Here is a 27,780-nt window from a genome sequence, read left to right as displayed (position 1 = left end):
ATGGCGCTGTGGCGCGGCTCCGCGTACGCCGGCTTCCTGGCTCTAGCGGTGGGCTGCATCTTCCTGCTGGAGCCGCAGCTGCCGGGGTCGGCGCTGCGCTCGCTGTGGAGCTCGCTGCAGCTGGGGCCTGCGCCCGCGCCCCCAGGACCCGGCTCCCCTGAGGGCCGGTTGGCTGCTGCCTGGGACGCGCTCATCGTGCGGCCGGCCCGGCGTTGGCGCCGCGTGGCCGTGGGGTGAGTGCCTGCGGAGCCTGCCTCTCTGGACCTCTCCAGGAGGTGCGGGCGCTCCGGGCCTCCGAGGGCTGCCTTGGCGGAGGTCAGGCGGCTTGGGAGCTGGGAGGTAGAGCCGGCGCGGAAACGGGTTCCCAGAGGTCCCCGGGAGCCCCTTCGGCGCTGGTGTCCACGCTGCCTCCTTGGCGAGAAGCGTCGGACGTCTGGGACGAGCCCCGTTCGTCACTGCTGCAGGGACTCACCAGACTGCTTTTTCCTGTCGGCTGGCCCCTGCGCCCTTCTCGTCTCGGTAGGACCAGCCCCCTTCTCTCATCTCCATAGAACCAGCCTAATAGCCTCTTGCAAATCCCGCTCAGCCTGACTCCTTACAGTTCGAGCCTCCTTCATTCCAAGCCCTCCTTCTCTGGCGGCTGCTCTTGGGCAGTCAGAGATGGTTGGTCTTAGCACTTTGGCGGCACCCTCTTGCTTCTGAACTACTTGAAGGAGTGGTCGCTGCCATTAGCTACTGAGTTTATTTCTTTACGCCTTGTTTCCGCTTCATTAATGCCGTAGTCTGGAGACCACCATTCTACTGAAACTTCTCTCTCAAAGCTCACCGGAACCGTGTTGATTTTCACATTCAACTGCTTCTTTTAACCTTCTCTGTCGACTGTTTGCAGCCTTCCACGCGTTAAGCACACACTTCTCCTTGAAACTCCTTTCTTCCCCTGATTTCAGTGACATTGCATATTTAGGGTTCTCCCAAATCTCAGTGCCTCCTTTCTTTGTATTGCCCTCCCGCGTGTAAGTAATTATTCCCTTTACACGAATTTTAGTTCTTGTCTCAGTTCGACTTTAATATCTTGCCCTCACCACAAAAACAGGCCTTCTACTGCTCTACTAGTTCCTGTGAGTATTGGGACCAGAAAGGTTAAGGTAAAGCAGAGTTATCCTGAAGATTCAATTAAATAATCCATGTTATTTAGCATAGTGTCTGCTTTAACGAGCAGACACCTAACGTTAGCTACTATTTTTTTATATCAGCATATTTATTGTTTCTTCAGATGTATCCTCTTTTACCTCTTCTTTCAAGTTCAGGCCCTTTCACCTGCATCCTTATCAGCTTCTTAATTGTCCTCCCTGGTTTTGTGAGCATTCATTCAACAAATATTTGTCAACTACATGGTATGTGTCACGTCTGTGCTAGGTTCTGAGGATACAGGGATGAATGAGGCAAGGTCCCAGCCTCGTTTGTTGGAAACAAATATATTCGTTATTGTGTTAGTCTGCTTGGGCTACCATAACAGGATACCACAGACTGGGTAGCTTAAACAGCAGACATTTATTTTCTCACAGTGCTAGAGGCTGATAGCCCAAGAGCGAGTCCTCTCTTAAGGCCTTGCAGATGGCTGCCTTCTTGCTGTGTACTCATTAGACCTTTCCTCCATTCATGAGCACTTCGCCTTGCAGATGGCTGCCTTCTCGCTGTGTACTCATTAGACCTTTCCTCCATGCATGAGCACTTCTGGTGTCTCTTCCTCTTTTTTTTTTTTTTTTTTGCGGTACGCGGGCCTCTCACTGTTGTGGCCTCTCCCGTTGCGGAGCACAGGCTCCGGACGCGCAGGCTCAGCAGCCATGGCTCACGGGCCCAGCCGCTCCGCGGCATGTGGGATCTTCCCAGACCGGGGCACGAACCCGTGTCCCCTGCATCGGCAGGCGGACTCTCAACCACTGTGCCACCAGGGAAGCCCTCTTCCTCTTTTTAAACAGACACTAGTCCTATTGGATAATGGCCTCATTTAACCTCAATTACCTCCTTAAATAGCTCCTACCTCCAAATACAGTCCGATCTGTGGTTAGGGCTTCAATATGAATGGGGGGCGGGGGGCAGTGAGGTGACACAATGCTGTTTGTAATGATTAGGAAAAGTGCTTTGCTGAACTAGTGGTGGAAACAAGGTAGCCTTGTGTCCCAAAGAAGAATTACTGATTCTTCGCTGGATGAGGTTTCAGGAAAAGCTCCATCTGAGAAAGTGACAATCCATTTACTATTGCTACATCACAAATCACCCCAAAACTTAGTAGCTTAAAACAATGGTCATTTTATTCTCATTATTCTGAGGTTTGATTGGGTTCAGCTAGGCAATTCTCACTTGGGGTTTTGTGCAGTTTCAGGCAGATGATGGCTGGGACTGGGATCATCTCAAGGGTTGATTGTTGTTGTCGGCTACAACCTCAGCTGTGGTTTCACCTGAACACCTACAGGTGGTTTCCCTATTTAGCTTTTTCACAGCAGGGTGACTGGGTTAGGGGAGGGAATTCCCCAAGAGGACCAGGCAGAAGCATTAATACCTTTTGTGACCTAATCTTAGAAGCACATATTGTTGCTTCTGTCATAGTCTCAGGTCCAAATGGTTTTAAGGGGAGGGGACATAGAGCACACCTGGATGGGGGGAATGTGAGCGTCACATTGTAAAAAGAACATGTGGGATGGGACATCTTGTGGCCATCTTGGAAAACATATTCTGCTACAGTGACTTGCAAGGGCCAGGCCCTGGAGAAGAAATGGAATTTCTCCACAAGAAGATGGGGGAGTAAGCCCACCTAGGCAGAGAGGACCAAATGTGAAAAGGTATTTGGCTCGTTTGTGAATAGCAAGTTGGCCCTGTATTTAGGGCAAGGACCTTATGGTAGAGGGATGTCAAGTGATGATGCTGAAAGGAGCCTTTTGTATCAGGGTAGGTGATGGGAAAGCCATAAAGGTTTATAAGCAGGTAAATGATGCTAAGTTCTTTGCAGAGACTAACCAGTGGAATGTGAAATTTGAGCTGTGGCTGTAACCTATTTGACTGCTTCACGCTATTTTTGTGGGTAACAGACATCCATTGTTACCAACATTTCTCGTTACCCAGATTTTCAGCCAAAAGATGGGAATGTACAAGGAGTAGGTGGGTGCAGTACTGGTACCAGAATCTCATTTGGCAGGTGCGTGTGTGTTGTAGTTTGATCTTTCAGGAGAATACACACACACAAACACACATATATTCACTCTCTTTCACATACTCAGTCAAAACACACAATTTGATATGACGCATAAAAAGGAAAGTCTTGAGACTCTGACGCTAGTTAAGAGTCCATAGAGCTTTTTCTTGTTTGGCAATGGTTTTCAACAGGTGAGATTTGAGAAGAGGTTGGGTGTTGTACGGTAAATAGAGGCATCAAAAATGACAGGATCTTAATACTGGGGATCTTACAACAACCTTATGCAGGCAGATACAGAGATTGTCATCCAGCTTTCACAGGGAGTAAACTGGGGCTTGGAAATACTGATTTGCCGAAGATCACACAACTGTTGAATGCCCGAGGTGCAGCCCAAACCCATTCCTGGCTCCACATTTGTGCCACGTTGTTGCCACGAAGAGATTAAGAAAAAGGAACAAGTTTGTGGTGGAAGGTAACCATTTTGATTTCAGAGGAGGGGAAATGTACATTCCTGTGGAATTTTAGAGGAAACTGGGCCCTCAGCTGCCGACAGCCAGAGGCTGTAGTTGAGAAGCAGGGTTGCAGACCTTGGAGACTCCAGCACTTAGGCTGAGGCCAGAGACTGGACAACATCACCCAGGAAGAGAAAGAAGGGAAGGTAAATGGCAAGGGTGGGATTCGGGGAGGCACTGCCATCTATGTAAGGGGCAGGTGGGAAGGGACCAGGGAAATAAAGGATAGGAGAGGTTTCAAGAATATGGTCAATGGCGAGCCCACTGCCACATCTTTCTAAAGCATGTGCTCCCTCCCCTGCTTCAGAATCGGGCCCTGGTCCTAAGGTTCATTGGGTGAATGATGAACCCCTCATCGTAGCCTTCATTCTCCCTTACCTGGCTTCACCCTGACCTTTGAAACCTGTCTAGCTCTTCTCCCCTGTTGAAACTCTCCTAACTGGATCAGCATTCCTATTGTGTCCAGACACAAGGTTAATCCCTTTGTCTACATCTTTGCTTGTGTATGCTCCCTGTGGGTTTCAGTATCAGATAAATCTGGATTTGAATTTAGGCTTCTCCAGTCATGGCCTTTGGAGTATTAGTTGACCCCCAGCCTCACTTTCCTCAGCTGCAAGCAGTGATGACTACTTCCCTATCTTAGAACATTTTGCGGATTGGTGTGGTCTGTCTGAAAATGCCTGCTTTCTTTCTCTGTCCAGAGCACCATCCAGGGTGTGGCCCAAGGACCGCTATTCCTGCCTCTTGAATTTGTCTTCTCTACCGTTCTGTATCTTACAGCGATTATAATTAGCTCTCATAATATCTCTGGTAGAGTGTGAAAGCTAGAAAGAACCTTAGGAAACGATTTACAGACAGTAAAACAGAAGAGAGGTGATAAGGACCACCATCCTTGTCTTTAAGGAATTTACGATCCAGAAGAAACTGTCCCTCATTCCCACCCCACCCCCAAGTCTCTAATAATATGGCTGGCAGCCCTGGCTCCCAGCAACCTCTCTGCTAGCACAGCCACTTGTTCAGGCATTCAGCATCTGTTGCCTCACTTTATCTTCCAGGTGTTTCATCTGTGTCTGTGTTTCCTCAGAACTCACATTGTAATCTTTTATACATTTCTTATTGAGCTGTGAAATTCTGCCTAAGTGTCAAATGAGCATAATTTTGTCTTCTGGTTTTTTTACCTCCCCCCCGCCCTTTAATTTTCCCCGATAAGAAAGCACCTTAGGTAATGTGCTTGTTTACGTTTTAGTATGCTGTTGAAGTGCAGAGAAAGATTCTTGTTCTGGTTGAAGTATTATAAAATGTAACTAGAAAGCACACCTAAAAGTACTTTGTTTACTATCTGGCACATAGTAGTGTTCAATGATTTTTTTGTTTTAAAAAGCTACAAAGTAAATTTTTTCCTCTCTAAGATTTTTTCCTTTAGTATTCATGACATGATTAGGTAGGGGATAGAAAACGTTCCTATGATGGTTACCTTGTTTTAACTCAATTTGTTCATTTGGGTTTTGTCTTGTGCTGCAAAATGTGAACATTGTTCCTTTCAGTTTTGTTTTTCTGTAAGTGCAGCTTCCTCCATTCTCGTCTTTAAAGAATCAAACTCTTTAAAGTCTCAGCACAACTAGATATGGAGGTGGTGTTTATTGAAGTCGATTTTGAAGTCGTTATTTCCAAATATGGGTATATCCCTCAGTATCTGAACTTTTGCTGTCCAGACTCAGGACCCAAATCCACTGGGATACATTTTCTAGGTAGGGCTGCTTGGTGGGAATGGGTGTCTCATGCTATCCAAACTCTCACTGTCTGAACATTGGTAGCCTACTAGAGTCTGAGAGCCAGGGATGCCTGTATTCCTGTTAAGATTCTACCCTTCAGACATCTAACGTTGCATCCAGTAGAAATAAAGGACACTTCGTGTGAGGTGGGATTGAGACCAGTTTACAAGGTGTGTTGGTTCATTATTATGTAAGGCTGTGAAAGGATTCTGTTTTAAATGTATCATTAAGAACCTTCCATATGCATGTCAATGTGTTTATGTGCTGAAAACTATACTCACTTTTAGATTATGTTTTTCCAGTTGACGAGAGTAATTATATGTATGTTTGACTTTAAAGGAATAAGAACATTTGAGTATTTAAATGCTGTGCAGTAGGCAAAAAACTTGGGATTCATAGGGGAAGAATTAATAAAAGAATCTTTATGATGAGTATGCAGTCAGTTTTGCGTCATGAGGAGGGATGTGTTTCTTCCTTGCCCTGTAAACCTTCCTTGAGTGATGTAAATAATATCTAGCCCACATGAGAACCTTTTAAAAATTGTTATTAAGTTCTAAAAGTAATGTATGCTTGTAAAAATTAGAAATATATCTGATGAAAAAGAAAATTCCTCTCCCTTACCACCATCTCATTCCTCATCTTAGAGTTGGCCACCATTAATGATTTGATCAAGAGATTTTTAAAGGAGACTGGAAGGGAAACACTGTAGTTATATATTATACACTAAAATCCAATCCATTGGACCTTCTTTATTGATGAGTTTACCTTCTGGTTTCAAAGCTACTCGGAATTAACCTGGAAGCACAGCCTTGTCACCAGAAGCTGTTTTGGTTGGTCTTCCAGCCCCACTGGCAGGGATGGCAGAGGCAGGAATAAAGGTGCCTGTGGTGGGGCAGGAAGACCTCACTTAGCTACCAAAGTGTTTGGAACTTCTCGTTTAAGGGATGACTTTTAGCAAAGAAACACTGAAAATGTAAGCCAGAACTTTTCCATGCACACATAGGAGGGGCCATGCCAGGCAGCCTTATATGTACTTTAGAATTTCTGTAGCACCAACCAAGTGATGTTGCACTGGCTTCTTACCAGCCTTTAAAGTTCACGGATAGGTCTGGTGAACACCTGCCAAGTGATGAGTTGTTACAGGCTACAGGTGCACTTAAGTCTTTAAGGCACCACTCAGCTCTAAGAATTTCAGCTGGGAGTATTTAGACATTTAGGTATTTAGTGTATTTTACCACCATCCTAATATATCTTTCAGGGGAAGATGGATTTTGACCAAAACTTTTATTTTGCTTACTCTGCAGCAAGCAGTGTTCCTAAGCATTTATTAACTTAATCTTCACAACAGCTCTGAGTTAAATACTCATAGTACACCATTTTATAGATGAGGAAACTGAGACAAAGAGAAATTAAAGTGACTTGCCCACGTCACACAGCCAGGGTGAATCCAGACAGTTTGGTTCTGCCACCATTTTCTCAGAAATGCTAAATTTGTGTTATCATGATACTTTATTCTGAAACGCTGAGCACCTGTCTTCTCTCTTTGTAACTAGTCTAAAAGTTTGCCAAACTGTTGCCAAGAGTCCTGTGTTCTGATCCTAAGACATACATCCAGATAAAGTAATCCTCTTTCTGCCATATGCTATTTACTTTCTTTCCAATTCAGGTTTCAAATCCACTTCATCTGTTTTTCTGTTTGAATACAGGCCTCTGAAACATTTCCCTGTTGTTAAATGCAAAGTAGTTGCCCCAGTGCTTCTGTTTCTTTCACACTGTCTCTTTCTTCCTTCCTTCCTTCCAGAGTCAATGCATGTGTGGATGTAGTGCTGTCAGGGGTGAAGCTCTTGCAGGCGCTTGGCCTGAATCCTGGGAATGGGAAAGATCACGCTGAGCTGCGCTCGAGGAATGATCTAGAAGAAGCCTTCATTCACTTCATGGGGAAGGGAGCAGCTGCTGAACGCTTCTTCAGTGATAAGGAAACTTTCCATAACATCGCCCAGATTGCATCAGAGTTCCCAGGAGCCCAGGTCTGTTTGCCAGTGGTAAATTAAGATAGGGTGGGGAAAGACACCTTGTTTGTATGGTTTCTAAAAGCAACCAAGCAACTTTTTTCTCCAGTTTGCCCTAAGAGGGTAATTGTTAGGAATCCAATTCTACAATGTTTTTCTCTTTTTTGAAAACCGTATCTGACCTTCCTTTAACTCTGCTATTTCTAGTCAGTTCAATTCAGCCAACGTTTATGAAGCGTATTTACTAAAATTGTGGTTCTGGGTTATCCATTAAATTGCTCTTTTTTCGTGTTATTCAAGTTTAAGGTAGGAAAGATATATACTCCAAACTTGTTTGGGTATTGCTTGGCTGATAACTTGCAGTAATCTCAATATGGCTGAGTCTTTCCTAAGCAAAACAAGGCCAAACCCACAGAGAAAGAGTTCTAGCCTTTGCCTGGGAACGAGGGAGCTGGGTCCTTACCTCTGCTCTGCTGGTCCAGAGCAAGTTTTCTCATCCTCAGCATTATTGACATTTAGGGCTAGAGAATTTTTCCTTGTGGGGGTTGTCCTGCACATTGTAAGATGTTTAGCAGCATTTCTGGCCTCCACCTGGTAGATGACAGTTTCACTCCTCCTCTTCCCCAGTTGTGACAGTTAAAAATGTCTCTTGACATGGTCATATGTTTCCAGGGTCAGGGAGAGGAGGGATGCAAAATCACCCTGGTTGAGAACCACTGGTCTAGTTCGGTGGCTCTCCGACCTGAGTGTGCATCAGAATCACTTGGAAGGATATTGAAACACAGATTCCTGGGCTGCACTTCCAGAGTTCTGATTCAGTGCCTGTGGGGTGGACCTAAGAATTTACCCTTCCAGCTGCTTTCCTAGTTATGTTGATGCTGTTGTTCTGAACACCTTGTTCTGAGAACCATTGTTCTATAGGGTAGAGCCTCTCAGAGATAGAACTTAGAGCTCCCCAAGCCCACCTGGTGATCATAAACAAAGCCCTGGGGCCTGCATGGTCCAGACACTTCCTCAAGGCTCACACACCTGCTGCTACACTTGCCCTCACACCTCTTACCGGCAAGTTTTGGTTGTTTAAGCATCTCTCCACCCCACCACGTCTCACCCCCAAATTTTCTTACCTGAAATCTTCCTTTGGCCCATCACCCCAGTCTGGGTGTTAACTTCTGACAGGGGGAGCTCTTAATGCCATTTTTTTTTTTTTGCGTTACGCAGGCCTCTCACTGTTGTGACCTCTCCCGTTGCGGAGCACAGGCTCCGGACGCGCAGGCTCAGCGGCCATGGCTCACGGGCCCAGCCGCTCCGCGGCATGTGGGATCTTCCCAGACCGGGGCACGAACCCGTGTCCCCTGCATCGGCAGGCGGACTCTCAACCACTGCGCCACCAGGGAAGCCCTTAATGCCATTTTTGATTGGTACCTTTCATAGACCATTCTTTGTGACCACTTATTTTTTTTTTTTTTTTTTTTGCTGTACGTGGGCCTCTCACTGTTGTGGCCTCTCCCATTGCGGAGCACAGGCTCCGGACGCGCAGGCTCAACGGCCATGGCTCACGGGCCCAACCGCTCCGCGGCATGTGGGATCTTCCCAGACCGGGGCACGAACCCGTGTCCCCTGCATCGGCAGGCGGACTCTCAACCACTGCGCCACCAGGGAAGCCCTGTGACCACTTATTTTGATAACTATTAAGGTTTTAAAGTTTTTTTTCCCTTTGAAGCCACCCATTTGAACATTAGAAACGGGCATGAGCATTACCCAGCTGAGTTTCTAAAGGAAACAGCAAGCTATTAAAACTTCAGTTAAAATCATTTTGACAGCTGAGTTTGGTAGTGAGAGTCTGATCTTTTTTTTTTTTCCCCTTTTTGTCTGCGCAGCGCAGCTTGGGGGATCTCAGTGTTCCCCAACCAAATCCTAACCACTAGACCACCAGGGAACTCCCGAGATTCTTATCTTTTATGAAAGAACCTTGATAGTTCTAAAAAGATGGCAAGTCTACTGCTTAAAAGTCTTTTAAGATTGTGGTATTTAAACCACCAGTTTGCTTTCTATTTTAGTTTCTTCTGCCTTTTGTTTCATAATGCAAACATTTTTTTCTACAGAAATTTTATCTAGCTTTTACATCATCTAAATTATTTCTTAACATTGTAAAACCTAAAATGTGTTATTTATCTTCCACTAGTGTGACACTTCATTTGGTGCCTTGTCAAACTCCCTTAAACTATAAGGCAGATTGACTGGTAAACAGCAGTTAATAATAACTATTATACGAAAACTCTAAAATCCACTTCATGGAATCTTAATGTTTCACCCAAGATTTTTAGTAAATTCTTCTAGCCACCATAGTAAATAAAAAATTAAGGTTAACATGTTAAAAGGCCAAATTTCAGCCTGTATATCACAAAGTTTTAAATTTATCTATAGTAAGCCGTTACTGTCCCACCTGAATCCAGTGATCGGTCAACACAAACCTTGGTTGGGCTGAAAGTGAGGTCTAGCATCCAGAGTTGAGTTACTTATTCTGTGCCTCTGCATGGGACTGGGGACTAGGAAGGTGAGGTGGTAGCATTCCTCCCAGGCAAGGCTGTTGATGAGGTTTCTCAACTTTCATAATAGAGCATCCGCCATATTTCGTACTTGTCAGGTTTCCAAAACACGTGAATCCGTCCTTAGCACAATGGAATACTAGCCTTGAATTACTTGCTCTTCTCCTCTAGGTCCTCAGCTGAGAGATGTGGTGTTTAGGAGAAAACATTGTCCTCTATTGGAGTCTGTTACCTTTAGAATTTACTCCCAGGAAAGCTGTTATGTTTCCTGATGGATCAGTGTGTTCTTCCTTTCTTAAAATCTAGCAACAAACATTTACTGAGCACTTATTGTAAGAAGACAGTCCTTGCCCTGAAAGAGCTAGACATGTCCCCAGATGACATTAGCCCAAGTGGACAAGGGCTGTAATGGATGTTTGTTCTGAGTATAGGGGTGGTGAGTAGCAAGGGATCTGTAATCCTGTCTGGAAGGGGGGTTGTGGAGGTGGAGGTGGCCATGGGAAAAGGGAGACAGAAGGCATTGCAGAAGAGGTGATGCTGCAGCTGATACTTGAAAAGTGATCAGGGACTTACCAATGAATGAGAATGGGGAGGCATCCTAGTCAAAGAAAGCAGCATGTGCCAAAGGCACAGAGACAGGGAGGAAGGCAGACTTGGAGAGCTGCAGGCATGGTACGGAAGGGAGGGCAGGAGATGGAAATAGAAAGGAAAGCAGGGGACAGATAAAGAAAGGCCTGTGTGCCTCACTTAAGAGTTGGATTTTAAAACTGATTCGGAAAGATACATGCACCCCAATGTTTATAGCAGCATTATTTACAATGGCCAAGATAAGGAAGCAACCTTAGTGTCCATCAGTAGATGAACAGATGAAGATGTAGTGTGTGTGTGAGTGTGAGAGAGAGAGATGGAATATTACTCAGCCATAAAAAAGAATGCAATTTTGCCATTTGCAGAAACATGAATGGACTTGGAGGGTATTATGCTAAATGAAATAAAGGCAGACAGAGAAAGACAAATACTGTATGATATCACTTATATGTGGAATCAAAAAATACAACAAACTAGTGAATATAACAAAAAAAGAAACAGACTCACAGATAAAGATAACAAACTAGTGGTTACCAGTGGGGAGAGGGAAATGGGGAAGGGGCAATAAAGGGGTAAGGGATTAATAGGTACAAACTATTAGGTATAAAATAAGCTGCAAGGATATATTGTACAGCATGGGGAATATAGAAAATATTTTATAATGACTATAAATGGGGTATAACTTCCAAAAATTGTGAACCACTCTATTGTACACTTGTAATTTAAATAATATTATGTATCAACTATGCTTTGATTAAAAAAATTGAGTTAGATTTTAGTTCACTGTAGTATTTATTGATTGATTTTCAGGAGGAGACTGTCATAGTCATATACTCATTTTAGAAAGGTTACAGTGCTGAAGATAAGGTCTATCCATGCTTGTCATATTTCCTTTTGTTTCCTTATCTGTTCCGGTTGCCTGGAAGCTCAAGGCCAAATTTGATCTACAGTTAAGGCAATTATACTAATTTCCAAGGGTAGCAATTTATTTTTTCCACCTTTCCTTATAATTCATTGTCTGTTAACCTATAGGGTTAATGTTTTTATTAACCTCATCTGTATGTACTTATAAAGTCACAGCAAATTTTTTTTGGAAAAAAATGGACTGTAAATTAATTCAAAAAATCAAAACATTATTAAGCTTGGGTAACATAGTTATGCTAAAATACTGTCTAATAACCTTGAACTGTCTTATAGCACTATGTTGGAGGAAATGCAGCTTTAATTGGACAGAAATTTGCAGCCAACTCAGATTTAAAGGTAAGTCAAATTCCCAGATTAAAACCTATGTCCTTCACTAGTGTTTAAGTAATTTTAGGAGTAAGAATGAGTATCTGTCTGTTCCTTGATTCAACTTGTGCCAGACGCTGGGGCTCTTGTTAGGAATATAGTAGTGGAAGGAGAGGAGTGGTAGCTAATGCTTTCTGAGTGCTTACTGTGTGCCTGACGTTGTTTCTAGTGTTTGATGTGGATTTCCTCATTTAATCCCTGCAACAGCCTGTAAGGCTAGTTGGTACTCGTGCTGGTACTGCTATTCTCTTGCTTTCCACATGAAGCTTGAGGCATAGGGAAGTTCATAGCTAATAAGAAATAGAACAAGGACTTCCCTGATGGCACAGTGGTTAAGAATCCACCTGCCAGTGCAGGGGACATGGGCTCAATCCCTGGTCCGGGAAGATCCCACATGCCACGGAGCAGTTAAACCCGTGCACCACAACTACTGAGCCCACGTACCACAACTAGTGAAGCCCACACTCCTAGAGCCTGTGCTCTGCAACAAGAGAAGCCAACACGATGAGAAACCCGCGCACCGCAACGAAGAGTAGCTCCCGCTCGCCACAACTAGAGAAAGCCCATGTGCAGCAACAAAGACCCAACGCAGCCAAAAATAAATAAATTAATTAATTTTTTAAAAAAGAAAGAGGGCTTCCCTGGTGGCGCAGTGGTTGAGAGTCCGCCTGCCGATGCAGGGGACACGGGTTCGTGCCCCGGTCCAGGAGGATCCCACATGCTGCGGAGCGGCTGGGCCCGTGAGCCATGGCCACTGGGCCTGCACGTCTGGAGCCTGTGCTCCGCAACAGGAGAGGCCACAACAGTGAGAGGCCCGCATACCGCAAAAAAAAAAAAAAAAAAAAAAGGAAAGAAAGAAAGAAAAGAAATAGAACAGTTCTAACCTACGACCCCAGAGTCCATGTTCTTGAGTACCTTATGTAATGGTTAAGAGCACGTGGGCTCTGGAGTCAGTGCCTGAGGCTGGGAATTGTACAGTGATGAGAGAAGACTTAACTGGCTGTTCTGTGAGCCTGGATCCAGAGTGTTGAAAAATGAACGCCAGTAGATAAGGACATGTCTTTCAAGTCTTAAGCCATTTGGTTTAAGTAGAATTAAAAATTACTGCTATGTTCAAAATAACATCTGAGTAAGAAACTCTTTTGCTACAAGTGGAATAGATCTGAGGGGGAAAGACAGCAAGGAGGTTATTGCTGCTGTCTTGCTATAAAATGCTTGAGGTTTGGATAGGGTAGCCAGAAGAGGAGAAGCCTATCTAAAGCCTACTAAAATGGAATCACTTGGTGCTAGACCATACATGGGGCCAAAGAAGATAGGTTTAACAAAGATGATTCTAGAGTAAGTGAACTTGAGAAGTGCAGAATAGATGTGGCTACTGACAACAGAGAAAGGAAACCATAAACAGTTCTCAGGGGCACAGAATCAGAAGCCCAGAGATGGACCCAAAAATTCAGATAAATGTTCAACAGTTTGAGGGGAAAAAATTCACATGGAGCCACACTGTACACCGAGGGATGGATGTGCTTAGATGTGGAGAGCATATTAAAGTGTGAACATTCACATTTAATAAGAGTTAAAGTTTTCATAAAATATTAGGGCGTGGGAAATTTTTTTTTAAATAGTCATTATCTTTATAGATAGTAATTAACTCCCAAACAGAGAATATTAGAAATTACAGGGCTGACCTTCAGAAGTATTACCAGCTAATGGATGGAAGAGAAGGAAAGATCAGTCATAAACTAATTAGAGAGAACCCAGGCCCTTCCCATCAGAATCCTGGGCATTTGTATGGGTCCATAAGAGGCCACTCTCTTGACCCTGAGAAGTAATTCTGGCCCTGGAAGTCCTGGGTTAGATTGACCTTTCAGTATTGCCCTCGTCTGGGACCAGTATTTGCTGTTGGTCTCTGGAGAAGCTGGGCCCGAGACCAGTCCGACTGGAAAGCATTCTGATTTTTTTTTTTTTTTTTTTACAAATTTAATCAGTTATACATATACATATGTTCCCATATCCCCTCCCTTTTGCGTCTCCCTCCCACCCTCCCTATCCCACCCCTCCAGGCGGTCACAAAGTACCGAGCTGATCTCCCTGTGCTATGCAGCTGCTTCCCACTAGCTATCTACCTTACGTTTGGTAGTGTATATATGTCCATGCCGCTCTTTCACTTTGTCACAGCTTACCCTTCCCCCTCCCCATATCCTCAAGTCCATTCTCTAGTAGGTCTGTGTCTTTATTCCTGTCTTACCCCTATGTTCTTCATGACATTTTTTTTTTCTTAAATTCCATATATATGTGTCAGCATACAGTATTTGTCTTTCTCTTTCTGACTTACTTCACTCTGTATGACAGACTCTAGGTCCATCCACCTCATTACAAATAGCTCAATTTCATTTCTTTTTATGGCTGAGTAATATTCCATTGTATATATGTGCCACATCTTCTTTACCCATTCATCCAATGATGGACACTTAGGTTGTTTCCATCTCTGGGCTATTGTAAATAGGGCTGCTATGAACATTTTGGTACATGTCTCTTTTTGAATTATGGTTTTCTCAGGGTAGCATTCTGATTTTTAAAAAAAGAAAAAAAGTCTGGCCTTGGTAAAAGATTGAGGAAAGAAAAGGGATATCTGTTACTCAGTCCTCACAACAATCTGATGAAGTTAAGGTATTATCACCGTTTTAAAGACAGGAGATCCAGAGAGGTTAAGTAATGTAAGAGATTAAGTGATGTGCATAGGGTCACCTAGCTAGTAAATGAAGGAGCCAGGATTCAAACACTAGGCTCTGCCATGACCTCACCACCTTATACTGCTCTCTCAGAGAGATTCAGTTTAACTTGCTGAAATGCTTCTCGACATGGACCAAGTGATCATCTGAGAACGACCACAGATTAAGGATTAGGTATTTTCCAAAGGCAATAATAATCGTTAACACTTTCATAGTTCTTACTGTATGCCAGGCACTGTCTTAAGTGCTTTACATTATATTAACTCATTTGATCCTCACAGTGCCCCATAAGGGAAGTCTATTATTATCCCCATTTTGTAGATAGAAAAAATGAGGCATGGAGAAGTTAAAACTGTTGAAGGTCACATACCTAGGAAGGAGTAGAGCTGGGATTTGAACCCAAGTAGTCTAGCTCCAGCATCCATGCTCTTTACAACCAAGCTATGTTGTCTCAGAAATAGACCCTGGTGAATATAGTAAAGGTAAATTCAGTGGAATGGTGAAGTAGGAGCCAGATTGCAGAAGAGAGCAGTGTCTTTACAGAATATATTTTGGAATTTAGCCAAGAATTATAAGTAGATGTTGGATCTTGTCAAATGCTGCTTCTGCATCTATTGAGACAATTGTGTGGTTTTTGTTTTTTAACTTTGGTATATGGTTATTACATTGATTTTCAAATGTTAAACCAGCCATGTATCCCCAGAATAAACCTCACTTGCTTCTGATGTATTACCCTTTTTATATATCGTTGGATTCAATTTACTGAAATTTTGTTTAAAATTTTTATATCAATTTCCCTGAGGGATATTGGTCTGTATTTTTCTTTTCTTGTATATCTGCCTGGTTTTAGTATCAGAGTAATACTGACCTTATAGAATGAATCGGGAAGTATTTCAATTTTTTTAAAAAAGTGTTTGTGTAGAATTGGTATCACATCCTCCTTACATGTTTGTAGAGTTCACCAGTGAAGCCCTCTAGGCCTGAAGTTTTTGATACGGGAAGGTTTTTTTTTTTTTTGTGGTACGCGGGCCTCTCGCTGCTATGGCCCCTCCCGCTGCGGAGCACAGGCTCCGGACGCACAGGCCCAGCGGCCATGGCTCACGGGCCCAGCCGCTCCGGGGCACGAACCCGCGTCCCCTGCATCAGCAGGCAGACTCCCAACCACTGCGCCACCAGGGAAGCCCCCGGGAAGGTTTTTAACAATTTCGATTTAATAGATAAAGAGAAATTCCGATTTTTTATTTCTTGAGTGAGCTTTGGTAGTTTTACTTTTCAAGAAATGTGTCCATTTCATCTAAGTTGTTGAATTTATTGGCATAAAGTTAGTCATAATGTTCCCTTATTCCTTTAAGGTCTGTAGAATCTGTAGTGATGTTCTCTCTCTCTTTCCTGATACTGGTAATTTATGTCTTTTTCTTTTTTTCTTTTCCTTGATAAGTTTGGCTATAGGTGTGTCAATTTTGATCTTTTCAATAAACAATGAGCTTTCAGCTCTACTGATTTTTTTTTTTCTGTATTTTTCTCTTTTCTATTCATTGGTTTCTGTTTGCTTTGAATTTAACTTTCTGGTTTATTAAGGTAGTAGCTGAGGTCACAGATTTGAGACCTTTGTTTTCTGGTACAGGGTGTTTAGTGCTATAAACTTCCCCTTAAGTACTATTTTAGCTGTATCCCACAAATTTTGATACTTTTTGTTTTTATTTTCATTCAGTTCAAATGCTTTCTGATTTCCCTTTGATTTCTTGAGATGAGGTATTTAATGGCCCATCTATGTACTACTTAGAAGTGTGTTATTTAGTTTCTAAATATTGGGAGGGTTTCCAGATATCTTTCTGTTCTTGATTTCTGTTTTAATTCCATTGTGATCAGAGAATATGCTTCTCTGATTCCTATTAAATTTATTGAGACTTTTATGACCCAGAATATAGTCTATCTTGGTGAAGTTCAATGTACACTTGAAAAGTACATATTTTTCTGCTTTGGAGTGGAGTGTTCTATATATAAATGTCAGTTAGGCCAAGTTGGTTGATAATGTTATTCAAGTCTTCTATATTCTTAATGATTTTCAGTCCACTTGATTTACCTAATACTATTGAGAGAGGGGTATTGACATCTTCAGCTATACTTACGGACTTGTCTATTTCCCTTGCAGTTCTATAACGTTTTGCTTCATGTATTTTTAAGCTGTTATTAGATGCATAACTCTTTAGAATTGTTACCTCCCTCCATGAATTGACCCTTTTATCATTACCAGGGATAAAGAAAATAATTTCATAATATTCTTTGCTGTGTAATCTATTTTGATTAAAATAGCCATTCCAGCTTTGAATCGTGTTATGATATATCTTTTTCCATCCTTCTGCTTTTAACCTATTTGTGTCTTTATATTTAAAATGTGTTTCTTGTAGGCAATATATAGTTGGGGCTTGCTTTTTAATACACTTTGACATTCTCTGTCTTTTATTTGGGGTGTTTAGACCATTTACATTTAATATGATTATTGCTGTATCAGATAGGTTTAAATCTGACACCTTGCTACTTGTTTTCTTTAGTGGTTGCTTTAGGGTTTATAATGTACATTTTTAGCTTATAACAGTCTGCTTTCAAGTGATATTATTAAACCACCAGATAGAATGTAAGAACTTTAAAATAGTATACTTCCATTTCTCCCCTCCAGTCTTTATACTATTATTGGCATATACTTTACTTCTAGATAGGCTATAAATCTCATACTATGCTGTTAATATTTTTCTTCAAACAGTTAATTATCTTTTAAAGACATTTAAATAATAAGAAAAAGATCTTATATACTTATCCAGAGTTACCATTCCTGGCGTTCTTCATTCCTTTGTTTAGATCAATATTTCCATCTGGTATCATTTTCCTTCTGCCTAAAGGATTTCCTATTTCCTGTAGTGCAGATCTGCTGGTGATTAATTCTTTCAGATTTTGTATATCTGGAAGCTCTTTTAGGCTAAATTGCAGCAGGATCTGTAGGGCTTACTCAGTTTTTTTCTGTTTCTTAGGGATCACTGTCCTTTGTTGCCCAGTGCCCAAATGTTTTGAAAACCATTATTTCATAAATTTTATCTGTTTTGTTGTTGTTTCAGGCAGGAGGGTAAATCTGGCCCTTGTTATCTCATCTTGGAAGCTGAAGTTCTAGCCAAGAATTAGAGAAAAGAAATAAAATTATAGGGGCAAGACTTTTCAGAATTGGCAAATAGCGAGCATGTGTCAAGAGGGAAGTGTATTTTCACCCACAAGCTGGGATTTCTTAGATGCATGAAAATGCCTCTGTACAAACAAGCAGTTAATTAGCAAGTAAAAATGCCTTTGGAAGCTTCTGCATGGGACATACCAAATCTGAAATGGTGACAATCATCTTTGAGGACTTTCCTTCGAATCCTGGTCCAGGCCCTCATGGTTCAGGGGCTTTGAGTCTGTTAACCTGGTCATGAGTGGGGCCAGAGCAGGCATGGCAGAAACAGCAGCAGGTGTGAAATGGCTTCCAGAAGGAAAAGCCAGGAAGAGGCCCAGGTTGGAATTGAAGAAAAGGTTTTTAAAACATTGCAGAGCACCTCCCCCCATACTGTCTGAATCGAGGTGCTCTTTAATCTTCTGTGTGGAAGGCTATCTTGTTCACAAAGCAGCTAAGTGTAGTAGGGAGCCTGATCCCACAAATTAGGTCCCCTGGTTGATTATTGTGGTTCTTTTCTATACTGTGTAAATTCAAACAGTTGTTTTCATCTGGCAGTTTTGAGCAGACAACATCCTGTATTTGTTTGCCTACACAGGATGTGAGTCAGTTAAGAAAAGAGAGAAAGTGAGGTACAGTGTGTCTTAGTCTGCTCAGGCTCCCCTGATGACAAAATGCCATAGACCGGGTTGCTTAAACAACAGAAATTTATTTTCTCACAGTTCTGGAGGCTGGAAAACCCAAGATCACAGTTCCAGCAGGGTTTGGTTTCTGATGAGAGCTCTCTTTCTGGCTTGCAGACAGCCACCTACTTGTGTGTCCTCACATGGCCTTTCTTTAACAGGTGTGGTGAATAGAGATCTCTCTCTCTCTCTCTTCCTTTTCTTATAAGGCCACCAATCCTGTTGAATTAGGAACCCACCCATATGACCTCATTTACCTCCTGAAAACCCTATCCAGATATCATCACATTGGCAATCAGACTTCGACATGGGAACTTGGGGTGGGGGTGGGGAGGCCACAAACATTCAGTCCCTAACAGGGTGCATGGGATTCAGCAGCAGCCTAGGTACCTGTGTAACATGTGTGACGTGGGTCTTCTGTCAGCCTCTCATTTCTGGGTACGTTGTGTCTATACCCCCCAGGCCCTGGTAGTAGCCCCTCTAGTCCGTACCTCCAAACCAAAAGCTTTCAAAATTGGATTTGGAATCCAGTGTTTTGTTGAAATGAATAGAAGTGCTGGATGTATCTTACTGAACAGATTCCATGGGACAAGGGACAGATCTCCTGATAGACTTCGTATTGCTTGTCTCCAGGTTCTTCTTTGTGGTCCAGTTGGTCCAAAGCTGCATGAACTTCTTGATGACAATGTATTTGTTCCACCAGAGTCACTGCAGGAAGTCGATGAGTTCCACCTCATTTTAGAGTATCAGGCAGGTAAGAGGAAATGAGTAAGTAATGGTGTAAACCTGGTCAGAGGGCTGTGTGTTGTCAGATGGCGGTATCACTGTGCTAGAAATTTATCTTTGTAAATTGGCAGGATCCTGTTCTTGCCTTACCAAAAGCTTCCTGGCCCCTGGTTCTGCTGAGTTGGTACTGACCATTGTCTCAAGGGAGAGTGATATAGAGTATTACAGCACTGAAGAAAATTCCCAGGTCTGCAAATGTAATTGATCTGAACCTAAGAGATATCAGGCTGTAGGAAAGCAAGCATCTTGAATAAAAATTAAAATGTGTTAAACACATATATATAAATTTTTTCTTTATTACTAAGAAGAGAGAAGGGCAGGTAAAATCTGCTGAGCTCTGTGCTGGGTTCTGCCCTAGGCCTTTCTGGCCAGCTGTTCCAAGCTGCTTATGGTTAATACCAGGCCTCTGGCAAACTTCCTTTGAAGCATTTTATTTTCCCTTGGGTGCATAAGTGGAAGTGTTTTGTATATAACAACACATATTATTTCCCATTACATAATGTTCCAATGTTTATAACTCCAAATCCACCCCATCCCACCCTACCCGCCCTGAGTAGATTTTATGTGGTATACAGACTACAGATGTGATTTCTGAGAGAATCCTAAATACCTGAACGTATTCTAATTTTGTTTATTTGATTCCGTGTATTTTCCCTGCTCAGAACTCAGACTCTTGAATTTCTGATTCAATACATGATTAATTCACGTTAAAGATTCAAGCATCTAAACAGACTAATTGGTACCTTAAAGCAGTACTTGCTTAATATGCATCAGTGAACCTCTTCCAAGTCAGATGATTAAGAGAGCCTCACCTACTAGAGTAATTTAATATAAGATACAAAATAGTGTATCTTAAAAATTATGCCTTCCGCCAAGTACAAAAAAAAATAATTGTTTCTTGTTTCTGGTTCTCTTTTGGGTGCTTACTAGAATGAGGGAATTAGGGAGGGCAGGGTCAGGAAATTAGAGACAAGATGTTGGAGTGGGCAGTTCCCATTTGCACAGTTTTTGAGTTTCTCTCAGTGGGAAATCAGAATGATGGCTCTTACTGCCTGAAGGTAGTGGTATGGAGTGAGCTGCTCAAATGAAAGGCGTGAGCAAGTCTGTTGATTGGAAGGATCTAGAAGAGCTGAGGGTATGCCTTTGAGGCGCTGCTGCTGCTGCCAGTTCCAGATTCATCTCACGTCTGCTCTGTTGGCGCTCACATCATGAACTTGGGACCTTTCTGGTCCCTGTGCCTGTCATTTTCCCTGGTGACTACAGAGTAGAGAGACTAGTTTCTTCACCAAGACTTTGCTGTTGTATTTGACAGCTGTGCCTTGTATGTGGTTCAGAAGACAGCACAACTTATCTTGAAAGGAGATTGTCTCCATCCTTGGGTTTACAAGCTTCTCATTTCAGTTTTTCTTTTCTATGCCTTATTTCTTAGTACAAAGCGGTGGCCTTCCACTCAACTTTATGTAAAGTTACATTTTCATCGGCCCCTGGAGGAAACCTAGTCTAGCAGCCCTCAGGTCAGCTCTCTTAACAGAAATCCATCCCCTGCTTCTCTCTAAATGAATAAATTCCCAGAGGGGATTTGTCAACTTTTTTTTCCTTCTCTCCTACCAGACCTTTCCAGAGAAGCTTATTTTCAGGCTTTGGGCTGGGGATCCAGTGAGTCACTGCATAGGTTTTGCTGACTTACTGACTGAAGGGCAAGATCATAAATTGAGAGAAGGGATCACTTAAGGGAATAAATTCAAAGCTTAGTGAGAAAAGAGGGGCGTTGAATATTATTACAGGCGCACCCTGTCTGCGTTTCAGTCATTTTGCTTTTCGGGCCACTCCATCAGTCAGTCCTGCGTCCTGTGGAAACTGCCAGCGAACAGCTCTCCACATCCCTCCTTGTCTTTGCCTTGCGGAAGCCTGTTTATTTTTGCCTCTCTCGCTTTTTCCCTGAGGAAATTAATTTGTTTTGAATGCCATGTGGCTCTTCTCTCCTAGGTTAAGTTAGATAGTGCTTCTTCGCAGTTTCACTCTGAGTGGCAGTTCCAGGTCTCTCCTCGTGGAGAACACTCATGTTGTGTGTTTTTCCCATTGTACAGCGTCTTGTTAGTTGGGGAAGTATTCGTTTAGAATTCATACCCGCATCTTTTGTGTCATGGACATTGGAGTCATCGTTTTGTTCTCTTCCTCGTGTGTTCTTTTGCTGATTCAGTCACGTGGCTATATGCTGGGTGCGATGTGAAGCAGTAGAAATATGATGATAGAAGAAGACACAGGCCCTACCCTCAGTCCACATTCCCTACAGGAGGTGGAGTCTTGAATAAATGATTGCACAGTTATGTGCCAAGTCCTATAATAAGGCCCAGTGGTAGCCCAGGGAAGGAGGTACTGTAATCCAGTCTGCTTGGAGGTGGCAGAGTTCAGAAAAGCTTCCTAGGGAAGGCCGTCCCTGTGTTGGGTCTTCAGAGATGAAGCAGAGTTGGAATGCTGCTGTCAGCTGTGTGGATCACCACTGGGTATTTTCTTTGGACAAATAATAAGGCATGGGCCAGGAGTTAAGAAAGGAACGTGGTGTTTTAACAAGTGTAACCATTGCATCAGGTTTTAAGAAATAGGTGATGTTTTCTTTCCTGTTATACAAATGACCCACATATGAAATGTTTTTCAGAGGAATGGATTCGGTAAAGGTGAACGCAGAGCAAAGGAAGGATGGGTTTTCCCCGCCTTGACACCTGCTCTAGAGTAAGCCCCGCCCCTACCCCCATGCACACTCTGCAGGGAGGCGGGGCTGCTGTTGGCAGAGGAAGCAGGAAGCAGGGCGCTGACCCGGGGGCCACATCAGCCGGCAGCGAGGAGACCCTCTGCTGGAGTGGCTGCCGTGGGGAAAACCTTTCTGAAGGAATAGCCAGTAAATGATAAAACCAATGAAAGACTAGGCTTCAGCATATGGACTTTGATTTTGTAAATGGGACCGGTCCTTTGCGTGGAGGGAGAGCTGTGTAACCCTAGGTCATAAATCCTTGTCCCCCAGTCTCGGGCAGCGTGCCAGGCTGGGGGTGACTGCTCCTCCTGGTGCTCGGGGGACATGGCCTCCAAGGCACTGCCTCAGGCTGAGTTTTGAGATTTTCAAGACTTCAAGGAGAGGAATGTGGGATGCGCATGGTATGGCACCGAGTGAACTTGGAGAGGCCTCTCCACCCCCCACTGCCCCGCTCCCCTAGGACTCAGGCACCGGCGCACTCCCCTCAAGTGCTTGGCAGCTGGGGGCTCTCAGTTGGTAGTTCCCCACCTGACTGCACATCCGGGTCTCCAGGGGTGGGGCCCTGCCACCTGCACATTAAAATCTAGGTTCCGCTGGCGATGCGGCCTCCTGGCCCGTGCCGAGAGGCACTTCTGTAGCTGCACACAGACTCCCAGCTCCTGCCCCCACCCAAGACCCCACTGGGGAGGGTCTGGCCTCCCTCTGCTTGAATCAGATTAGTGAACGCTGAGTGGGCACTCTGTGCAGGGGACTGTGACTGGGCTGTGGGAATCAGAGACATACAGTGTTGAGGGGGGATGGGGCACAAACCTGCGAAAAGTAAAGTAATGATACAAGTTTGAATACTAGTTAACATAGTATAAGAGAGGACTCAAAGCAAAGTGATGAATCACCAAACCATGTAAAGGAGAATCTCTGGGTCCTCAAAGCAGTGAGAGTACACCTCAGGCTGGAGCAGTTGGCATCCCTTTCAGGAGGTAGTAACACTTGAACTTAGTCTTTTATTCATTATTCATTATTCCAAAGCAGCTCGCTCACGGGAGGCTAGAGCAGCCAGATGCTCTTAGCTTCCAGATCAAGTGCCCAGGAACCACCAGTGGGCGGCAGGGAGGAGGAGGTATAGTCATTCCAGCCTCCTTAGGTCCCAGCTAAATGAAAGGTGCTGGGGTGTTACTGTGAGGTGGAAGGTGCTTTGGGAAAGGCAGCATGTCCTACGTTTGGGGACCCGCATGGTGCCCACTGTGCACCGGTGTTTGGAAGTTGTGCTCTGCGACTGGGAGGGACACGGGCGTCCTGTGTTTGGACAGAAAAGCTTCCCTGGGACTCGAGGGGAGCTACTTGCCAGCTCCTTGACAAAGGCACACAGCACCCGTGCTGTGTTTCTGTGTTTTTGTGGGGCTGGGGTTGGGGTTTTGGGTTTGTTTCTTTCTGACCACCATCTTCCTGGCTGCAGCACCATGCTTCCCTTAGGCCATGGCAGCCGGGGTCCACTCAGCCAGAGGCCAGCCTGCCCAGAGCCAAGGCTCCAGTGAGGCCCCCGCCAGCCCCCGCACAGCTAGGAGACTTAAAGCCTCTTCCTTTTCTTCCCATTGTGTTGACTGGGCTTTTCTAGGGGAGGAGTGGGGCCAGTTAAAAGCTCCCCATGCCAACCGATTCATCTTCTCCCACGACCTCTCCAACGGGGCCATGAATATGCTGGAGGTGTTTGTGTCTAGCCTGGAGGAGTTTCAGCCAGACCTGGTGGTCCTCTCTGGATTGCACATGATGGAGGGACAAAGCAAGGAGTTCCAGAGGAAGAGACTCTTGGAGGTAATAGCACTGTTACGGAATTTCACAGATCGCAGCTAGTGTTTTCCTTCAGATCCCTGCCTCTCCCAGCCTCTGCAGCTTGCGCTGCCTTGCCCTGGGTCCTGGCCTCCCGGGACATGTCGTGGCAGCCAAGAAGCCTGCCTCCCACTCCAGCGAGGCTCCTCATGGGGTTCTCTCAGGCACGGGCAGCATCTTGAGTAGGACAGATCAGAACATCGTCTTGCCTGAGCCTCTGCTTCCTGTGCTAAACTGAACGTGGCTGCAGACTGCAGTGTTTGTAGTTTGTGTTCTTTGTGTTTTCTGTATCATCTCATTCACATCAGCTGTGCTGCAGACTCACACAGCAGTTGAAGCTGACTGCTCGGTTTCGGTCCCCAGGAAGAGGTTGGCTGCGTGAACGTGCAGGGGCGGTTCCTTGTGCGCTCTGAGTCCTTAACCCCAGTGCCTCTCTGCAGAGCCTGGTTTTCCCTGTTGGGAAATGCCTCCCTTGTCCACAGTGTCTGTGGCCGCCCACGTGGCCGGGAGCTTTCATGAGGATGCACTGCCTCTCGGGACCTGTTCCTTCCCTCTTGCCTGACTTCCTTCTGTTTCTGATGGCAGTGCTCTCCTCTTGCCTCTGCAGGTCATGACCTCCATTTCTGACATCCCCACGGGTATTCCAGTTCACCTGGAGCTGGCCAGCATGACCAACAGGGAGCTCATGAGCAGCATTGTGCATCAGGTAACCCACGGGCAGCACGGTGGTGGGGGGCGGTCACTGAGGTGTGGGTGTTGTCTCACTCAGACCTGGGTCCATGAGATCCAAGTCCAAGAGCCAGGACTGTGCTGGAACAGGATCTCCTACTAGATTAGGAATATGGCGGTGTTACTGATGGGCTCTTGGGGCGTGTTTCTCTTTCTGGAATGGGGAAGTTGGAAGTGAATGCCTTTTGCAGCAAAACTCAACGGAGAAAACTGAAAGCCCAACTTGGGTGCTTTCAGTTGAACTTCAAGAAGTTCAGAGAAAGAAAGTTTTGGGGGGCGCTTCACTCCCTCACCATCAGGCCCTGAGGTGTTCAGCCTTTCGACAGTAGCAATGACCGGATAAATCCAAGAGTGTGATGCTTAAGAGCACAGGCTTTGGAAACCAGGGTTGGAATGCCAGCTTTGCCACTCGCTAGCTTTGTGAACTTAGGTTAGTTAACCTTTCATTTCTTGTCATTTAACCTCTTTAATGGGTAGTATATTTCATGTGGTTCAAAACTCAAAAAATATTAAAAGATATACAAAGAAGTCTCGCTTCCTCCTGCCCCCTGTATCCACTGTTAGTAACCTCTTTACTAGTTTCACCTGCTCCCTCCAGAGTTATTGTGTACGTATATAAGCAAATATGGGAATATAGCCTTATTTTTTCATCCCTTTTTACCTCCAAAGATAGCATAGCATACTGTATACACTGTTGTACACTTTGCTTTTTTTCACTGGATGCGTTTTGGAGATCTCCTCTTTGTCATCACTTGGTTAGAAGAAGCGTGTGGTGCATCCAGTGTCTTTAACTCCAACCAAAGCTGGGCATTTGGCGGTCTGCCCTTTGCTGTCCCATACAGCGCTTCAGCAAGTAACTTTGTATGTGAGTTTATTTTGCCCATGAGTAGGTACATGTGTATGATAAGTTCTCAGAAGTAGAATTGCTGGATTGGGGCACAAAAAGCATTTGTAAGTTTGATATTGCAGAATTCTCATCCATGAGCACTATACCAGTTTACTTCCACTAGAATTCTCTACAAGTGCTTGTTTCCTCATATCCTTGCCACTGGAATGTGATTAAAAACATGCTTTCTTACCAATCTGACAGGTAAAAAGTGGTATTTCAGAATAATCTTTTTTTAATAGACTACTTTTAGGGCAGTTTTAGGCTCACAGCACAGGTGAGCAGAATGTAGAGCCCCATGTAGCCCCTGCCCTCCACACCCAGAGCCTCCCCCATCAACATCCCCTGCCCCAGAGTGGGGCGTTTGCAACAGTCAGTGAGCCTACATTCACATGTCATCATCACGCAAAGTCCATCGTTTACATTAGGGTTCACTCCTGGTGTTTTTCAGTATCATTTTTTTTTTTCTTTTTTACTTTTTGGCTGCAACTTGCGGCATGTGGGGTCTTAGTTCCCTGACCAGGGATCGAACCCGCACCCCCTGCAGTGGAAACGCGGAGTCTTAACCACTGGACTGCCAGGGAAGTCCCATTCGGTATAATTTTTATTCTCATATTTCTCTTTTTGAGGTTATTTTTTCACTTCTTTAAAAAGCCATTTTTATTTCATTTTCTGTGTAACTTTCTACTTAACCTTTCTAAGCCTCAGTCCCCTTATCTGTAAGATGGAGGCAATCCCTCCTTCCCTCAGAGCGTTACAGTAAGAAGTGAATGAAATAGAGCCAGTAGCTCAATGTCTAACACAGAACATGCAGTAAACGGAAGTGGTGTTACATTAGCAAAGGGACAGGCCCTTGATTTTTTTTTTTTTTTTTTTTTTTTGCCACACCGCGCAGCTAGCGGGATCTTAGTTCCCCAACCAGGGATTGAACCCACACCCTCAGCAGTGAAAGTGCGGGGTCCTAAACACTGGACCGCCAGGGAATTCCCAGGCCCTTGATTTTTAAAAAAATATATGCACGTGCACACACCCCTGCGTACCCACAGGGCTCATCTCTCTTGCACAAACATTCACCTTATTCAGGTCCCTAGCTCTAAGGAAGGAAGTGCTAAGTAAGAAGGATAGCAAGGTGGACATAGTGGTACCCCTCAAGATAGAAAACAATGGCTCTTGTTTGGTGCCCTTTCACACACAGTGTTATTACTAAATTCAGTCTTCCTAACCCACACCTGCCTAGAAAGCTTAGATCAGACGTGAAGCCACTCTCCTTGCTTCTTGGTGTTGTGTGCGAGGAACCCTTACAACCCTGCCTGTGGGCTTCTCCACTGTACTGGTGTGACACCTGCTGACATTCGGGAACTGACAGTCAGGCCTCGTCGGTGGTGAGAGCCTCTGCTGTGTGTGCAGAGGCAAAAACTGGGCACCGTGGAAAGCAATACAGAGCGTACCCCTCTGCCTTTGTCTTCCAGCATATAAACAGAAGACTGGCTCTAATACAGAGTTACTGCAACTTTCCAGTTGACCGCAAGTGATGATGAGCATGGAGATAAGAGGTGTAATAGCCAAAACAGGGACCTTGATCTGTCACTTCCCCCCGCAGACTTCAGGAGCAGGGAGTCTTGTAAAGAAGAAGGATGCTGGCCCTACCTGCCTTCCCTGACATTAGTCGTCGGCTGTGTCCTAGGATACTTAGGAGCTAGATGTCCATCAGAAAAAGACCCGCATTCTGTTTTTGTTAGCAGGTCTTTTCTGGCGTGACTTCCCTTGGGCTGAATGAACAGGAGCTGTTGTTTCTCAGCCAGTCGGCATCTGGACCTCACTCTTCCCTCTCTTCCTGGACCGGTGTTCCTGATGTGGGCGTGGTCAGCGACATCCTCTTTTGGATCTTGAAGGAACATGGGAAGAGTGAAAGCAGAGCCTCAGACCTCACCAGGATCCACTTCCACACGCTGGCCTACCACATCCTGGCAACTGTGGATGGACACTGGGCCAACCAGCTGGCGGCCGTGGCTGCAGGAGCTCGCGTGGCCGGGACCCAGGCCTGCGCAACAGAAACCATAGACACCCGCCGAGTGTCTCTGAAGGCGCCCCGCGAGTTCATGACCTCCCGTTCGGCGGCTGGCTCCAGGGTCATGTTAAACCCAAACGAGCCAGTGGTCGAATGGCACAGGGAGGGAGTGTCCTTCCACTTCACACCAGTGTTAGTGTGTAAAGATCCTGTTCGAACTGTGGGCCTCGGAGATGCCATTTCAGCCGAAGGACTCTTCTATTCAGAAGTACACCCTCACTAG

General features: G+C 44.5%; 1 protein-coding gene across 4 annotated transcripts; it reads left to right on the top strand.

Annotated features, from left to right (window-relative positions):
• ADPGK (ADP dependent glucokinase) lies at positions 1–27,780 on the top strand (the record flags this gene model as incomplete). 4 transcript variants are annotated; one of them, XM_079699690.1, is made up of 7 exons in its annotated part: positions 1–233; positions 7,276–7,501; positions 11,815–11,877; positions 19,149–19,269; positions 23,663–23,859; positions 24,482–24,580; positions 27,232–27,780. In XM_079699690.1, 7 exons carry the CDS (start codon positions 1–3, stop codon positions 27,778–27,780), a joined length of 1,488 nt encoding a protein of 495 aa, XP_079555816.1. The 4 variants fall into 4 exon arrangements, with proteins under 4 accessions (XP_079555816.1, XP_079555815.1, XP_079555818.1 ...); XM_079699689.1 differs by having other exon boundaries at positions 27,229–27,780; XM_079699692.1 differs by lacking the exons at positions 19,149–19,269; positions 23,663–23,859; positions 24,482–24,580.

This window comes from Hyperoodon ampullatus (genome assembly GCF_949752795.1).
Source record: "Hyperoodon ampullatus genome assembly, chromosome: 3".
In the NCBI taxonomy this organism is placed as follows: domain Eukaryota; kingdom Metazoa; phylum Chordata; class Mammalia; order Artiodactyla; family Ziphiidae; genus Hyperoodon; species Hyperoodon ampullatus.
The sequence above is the reverse complement of the archived record's forward strand: the minus strand, read 5'-3'. Positions and strand labels throughout refer to the sequence as shown.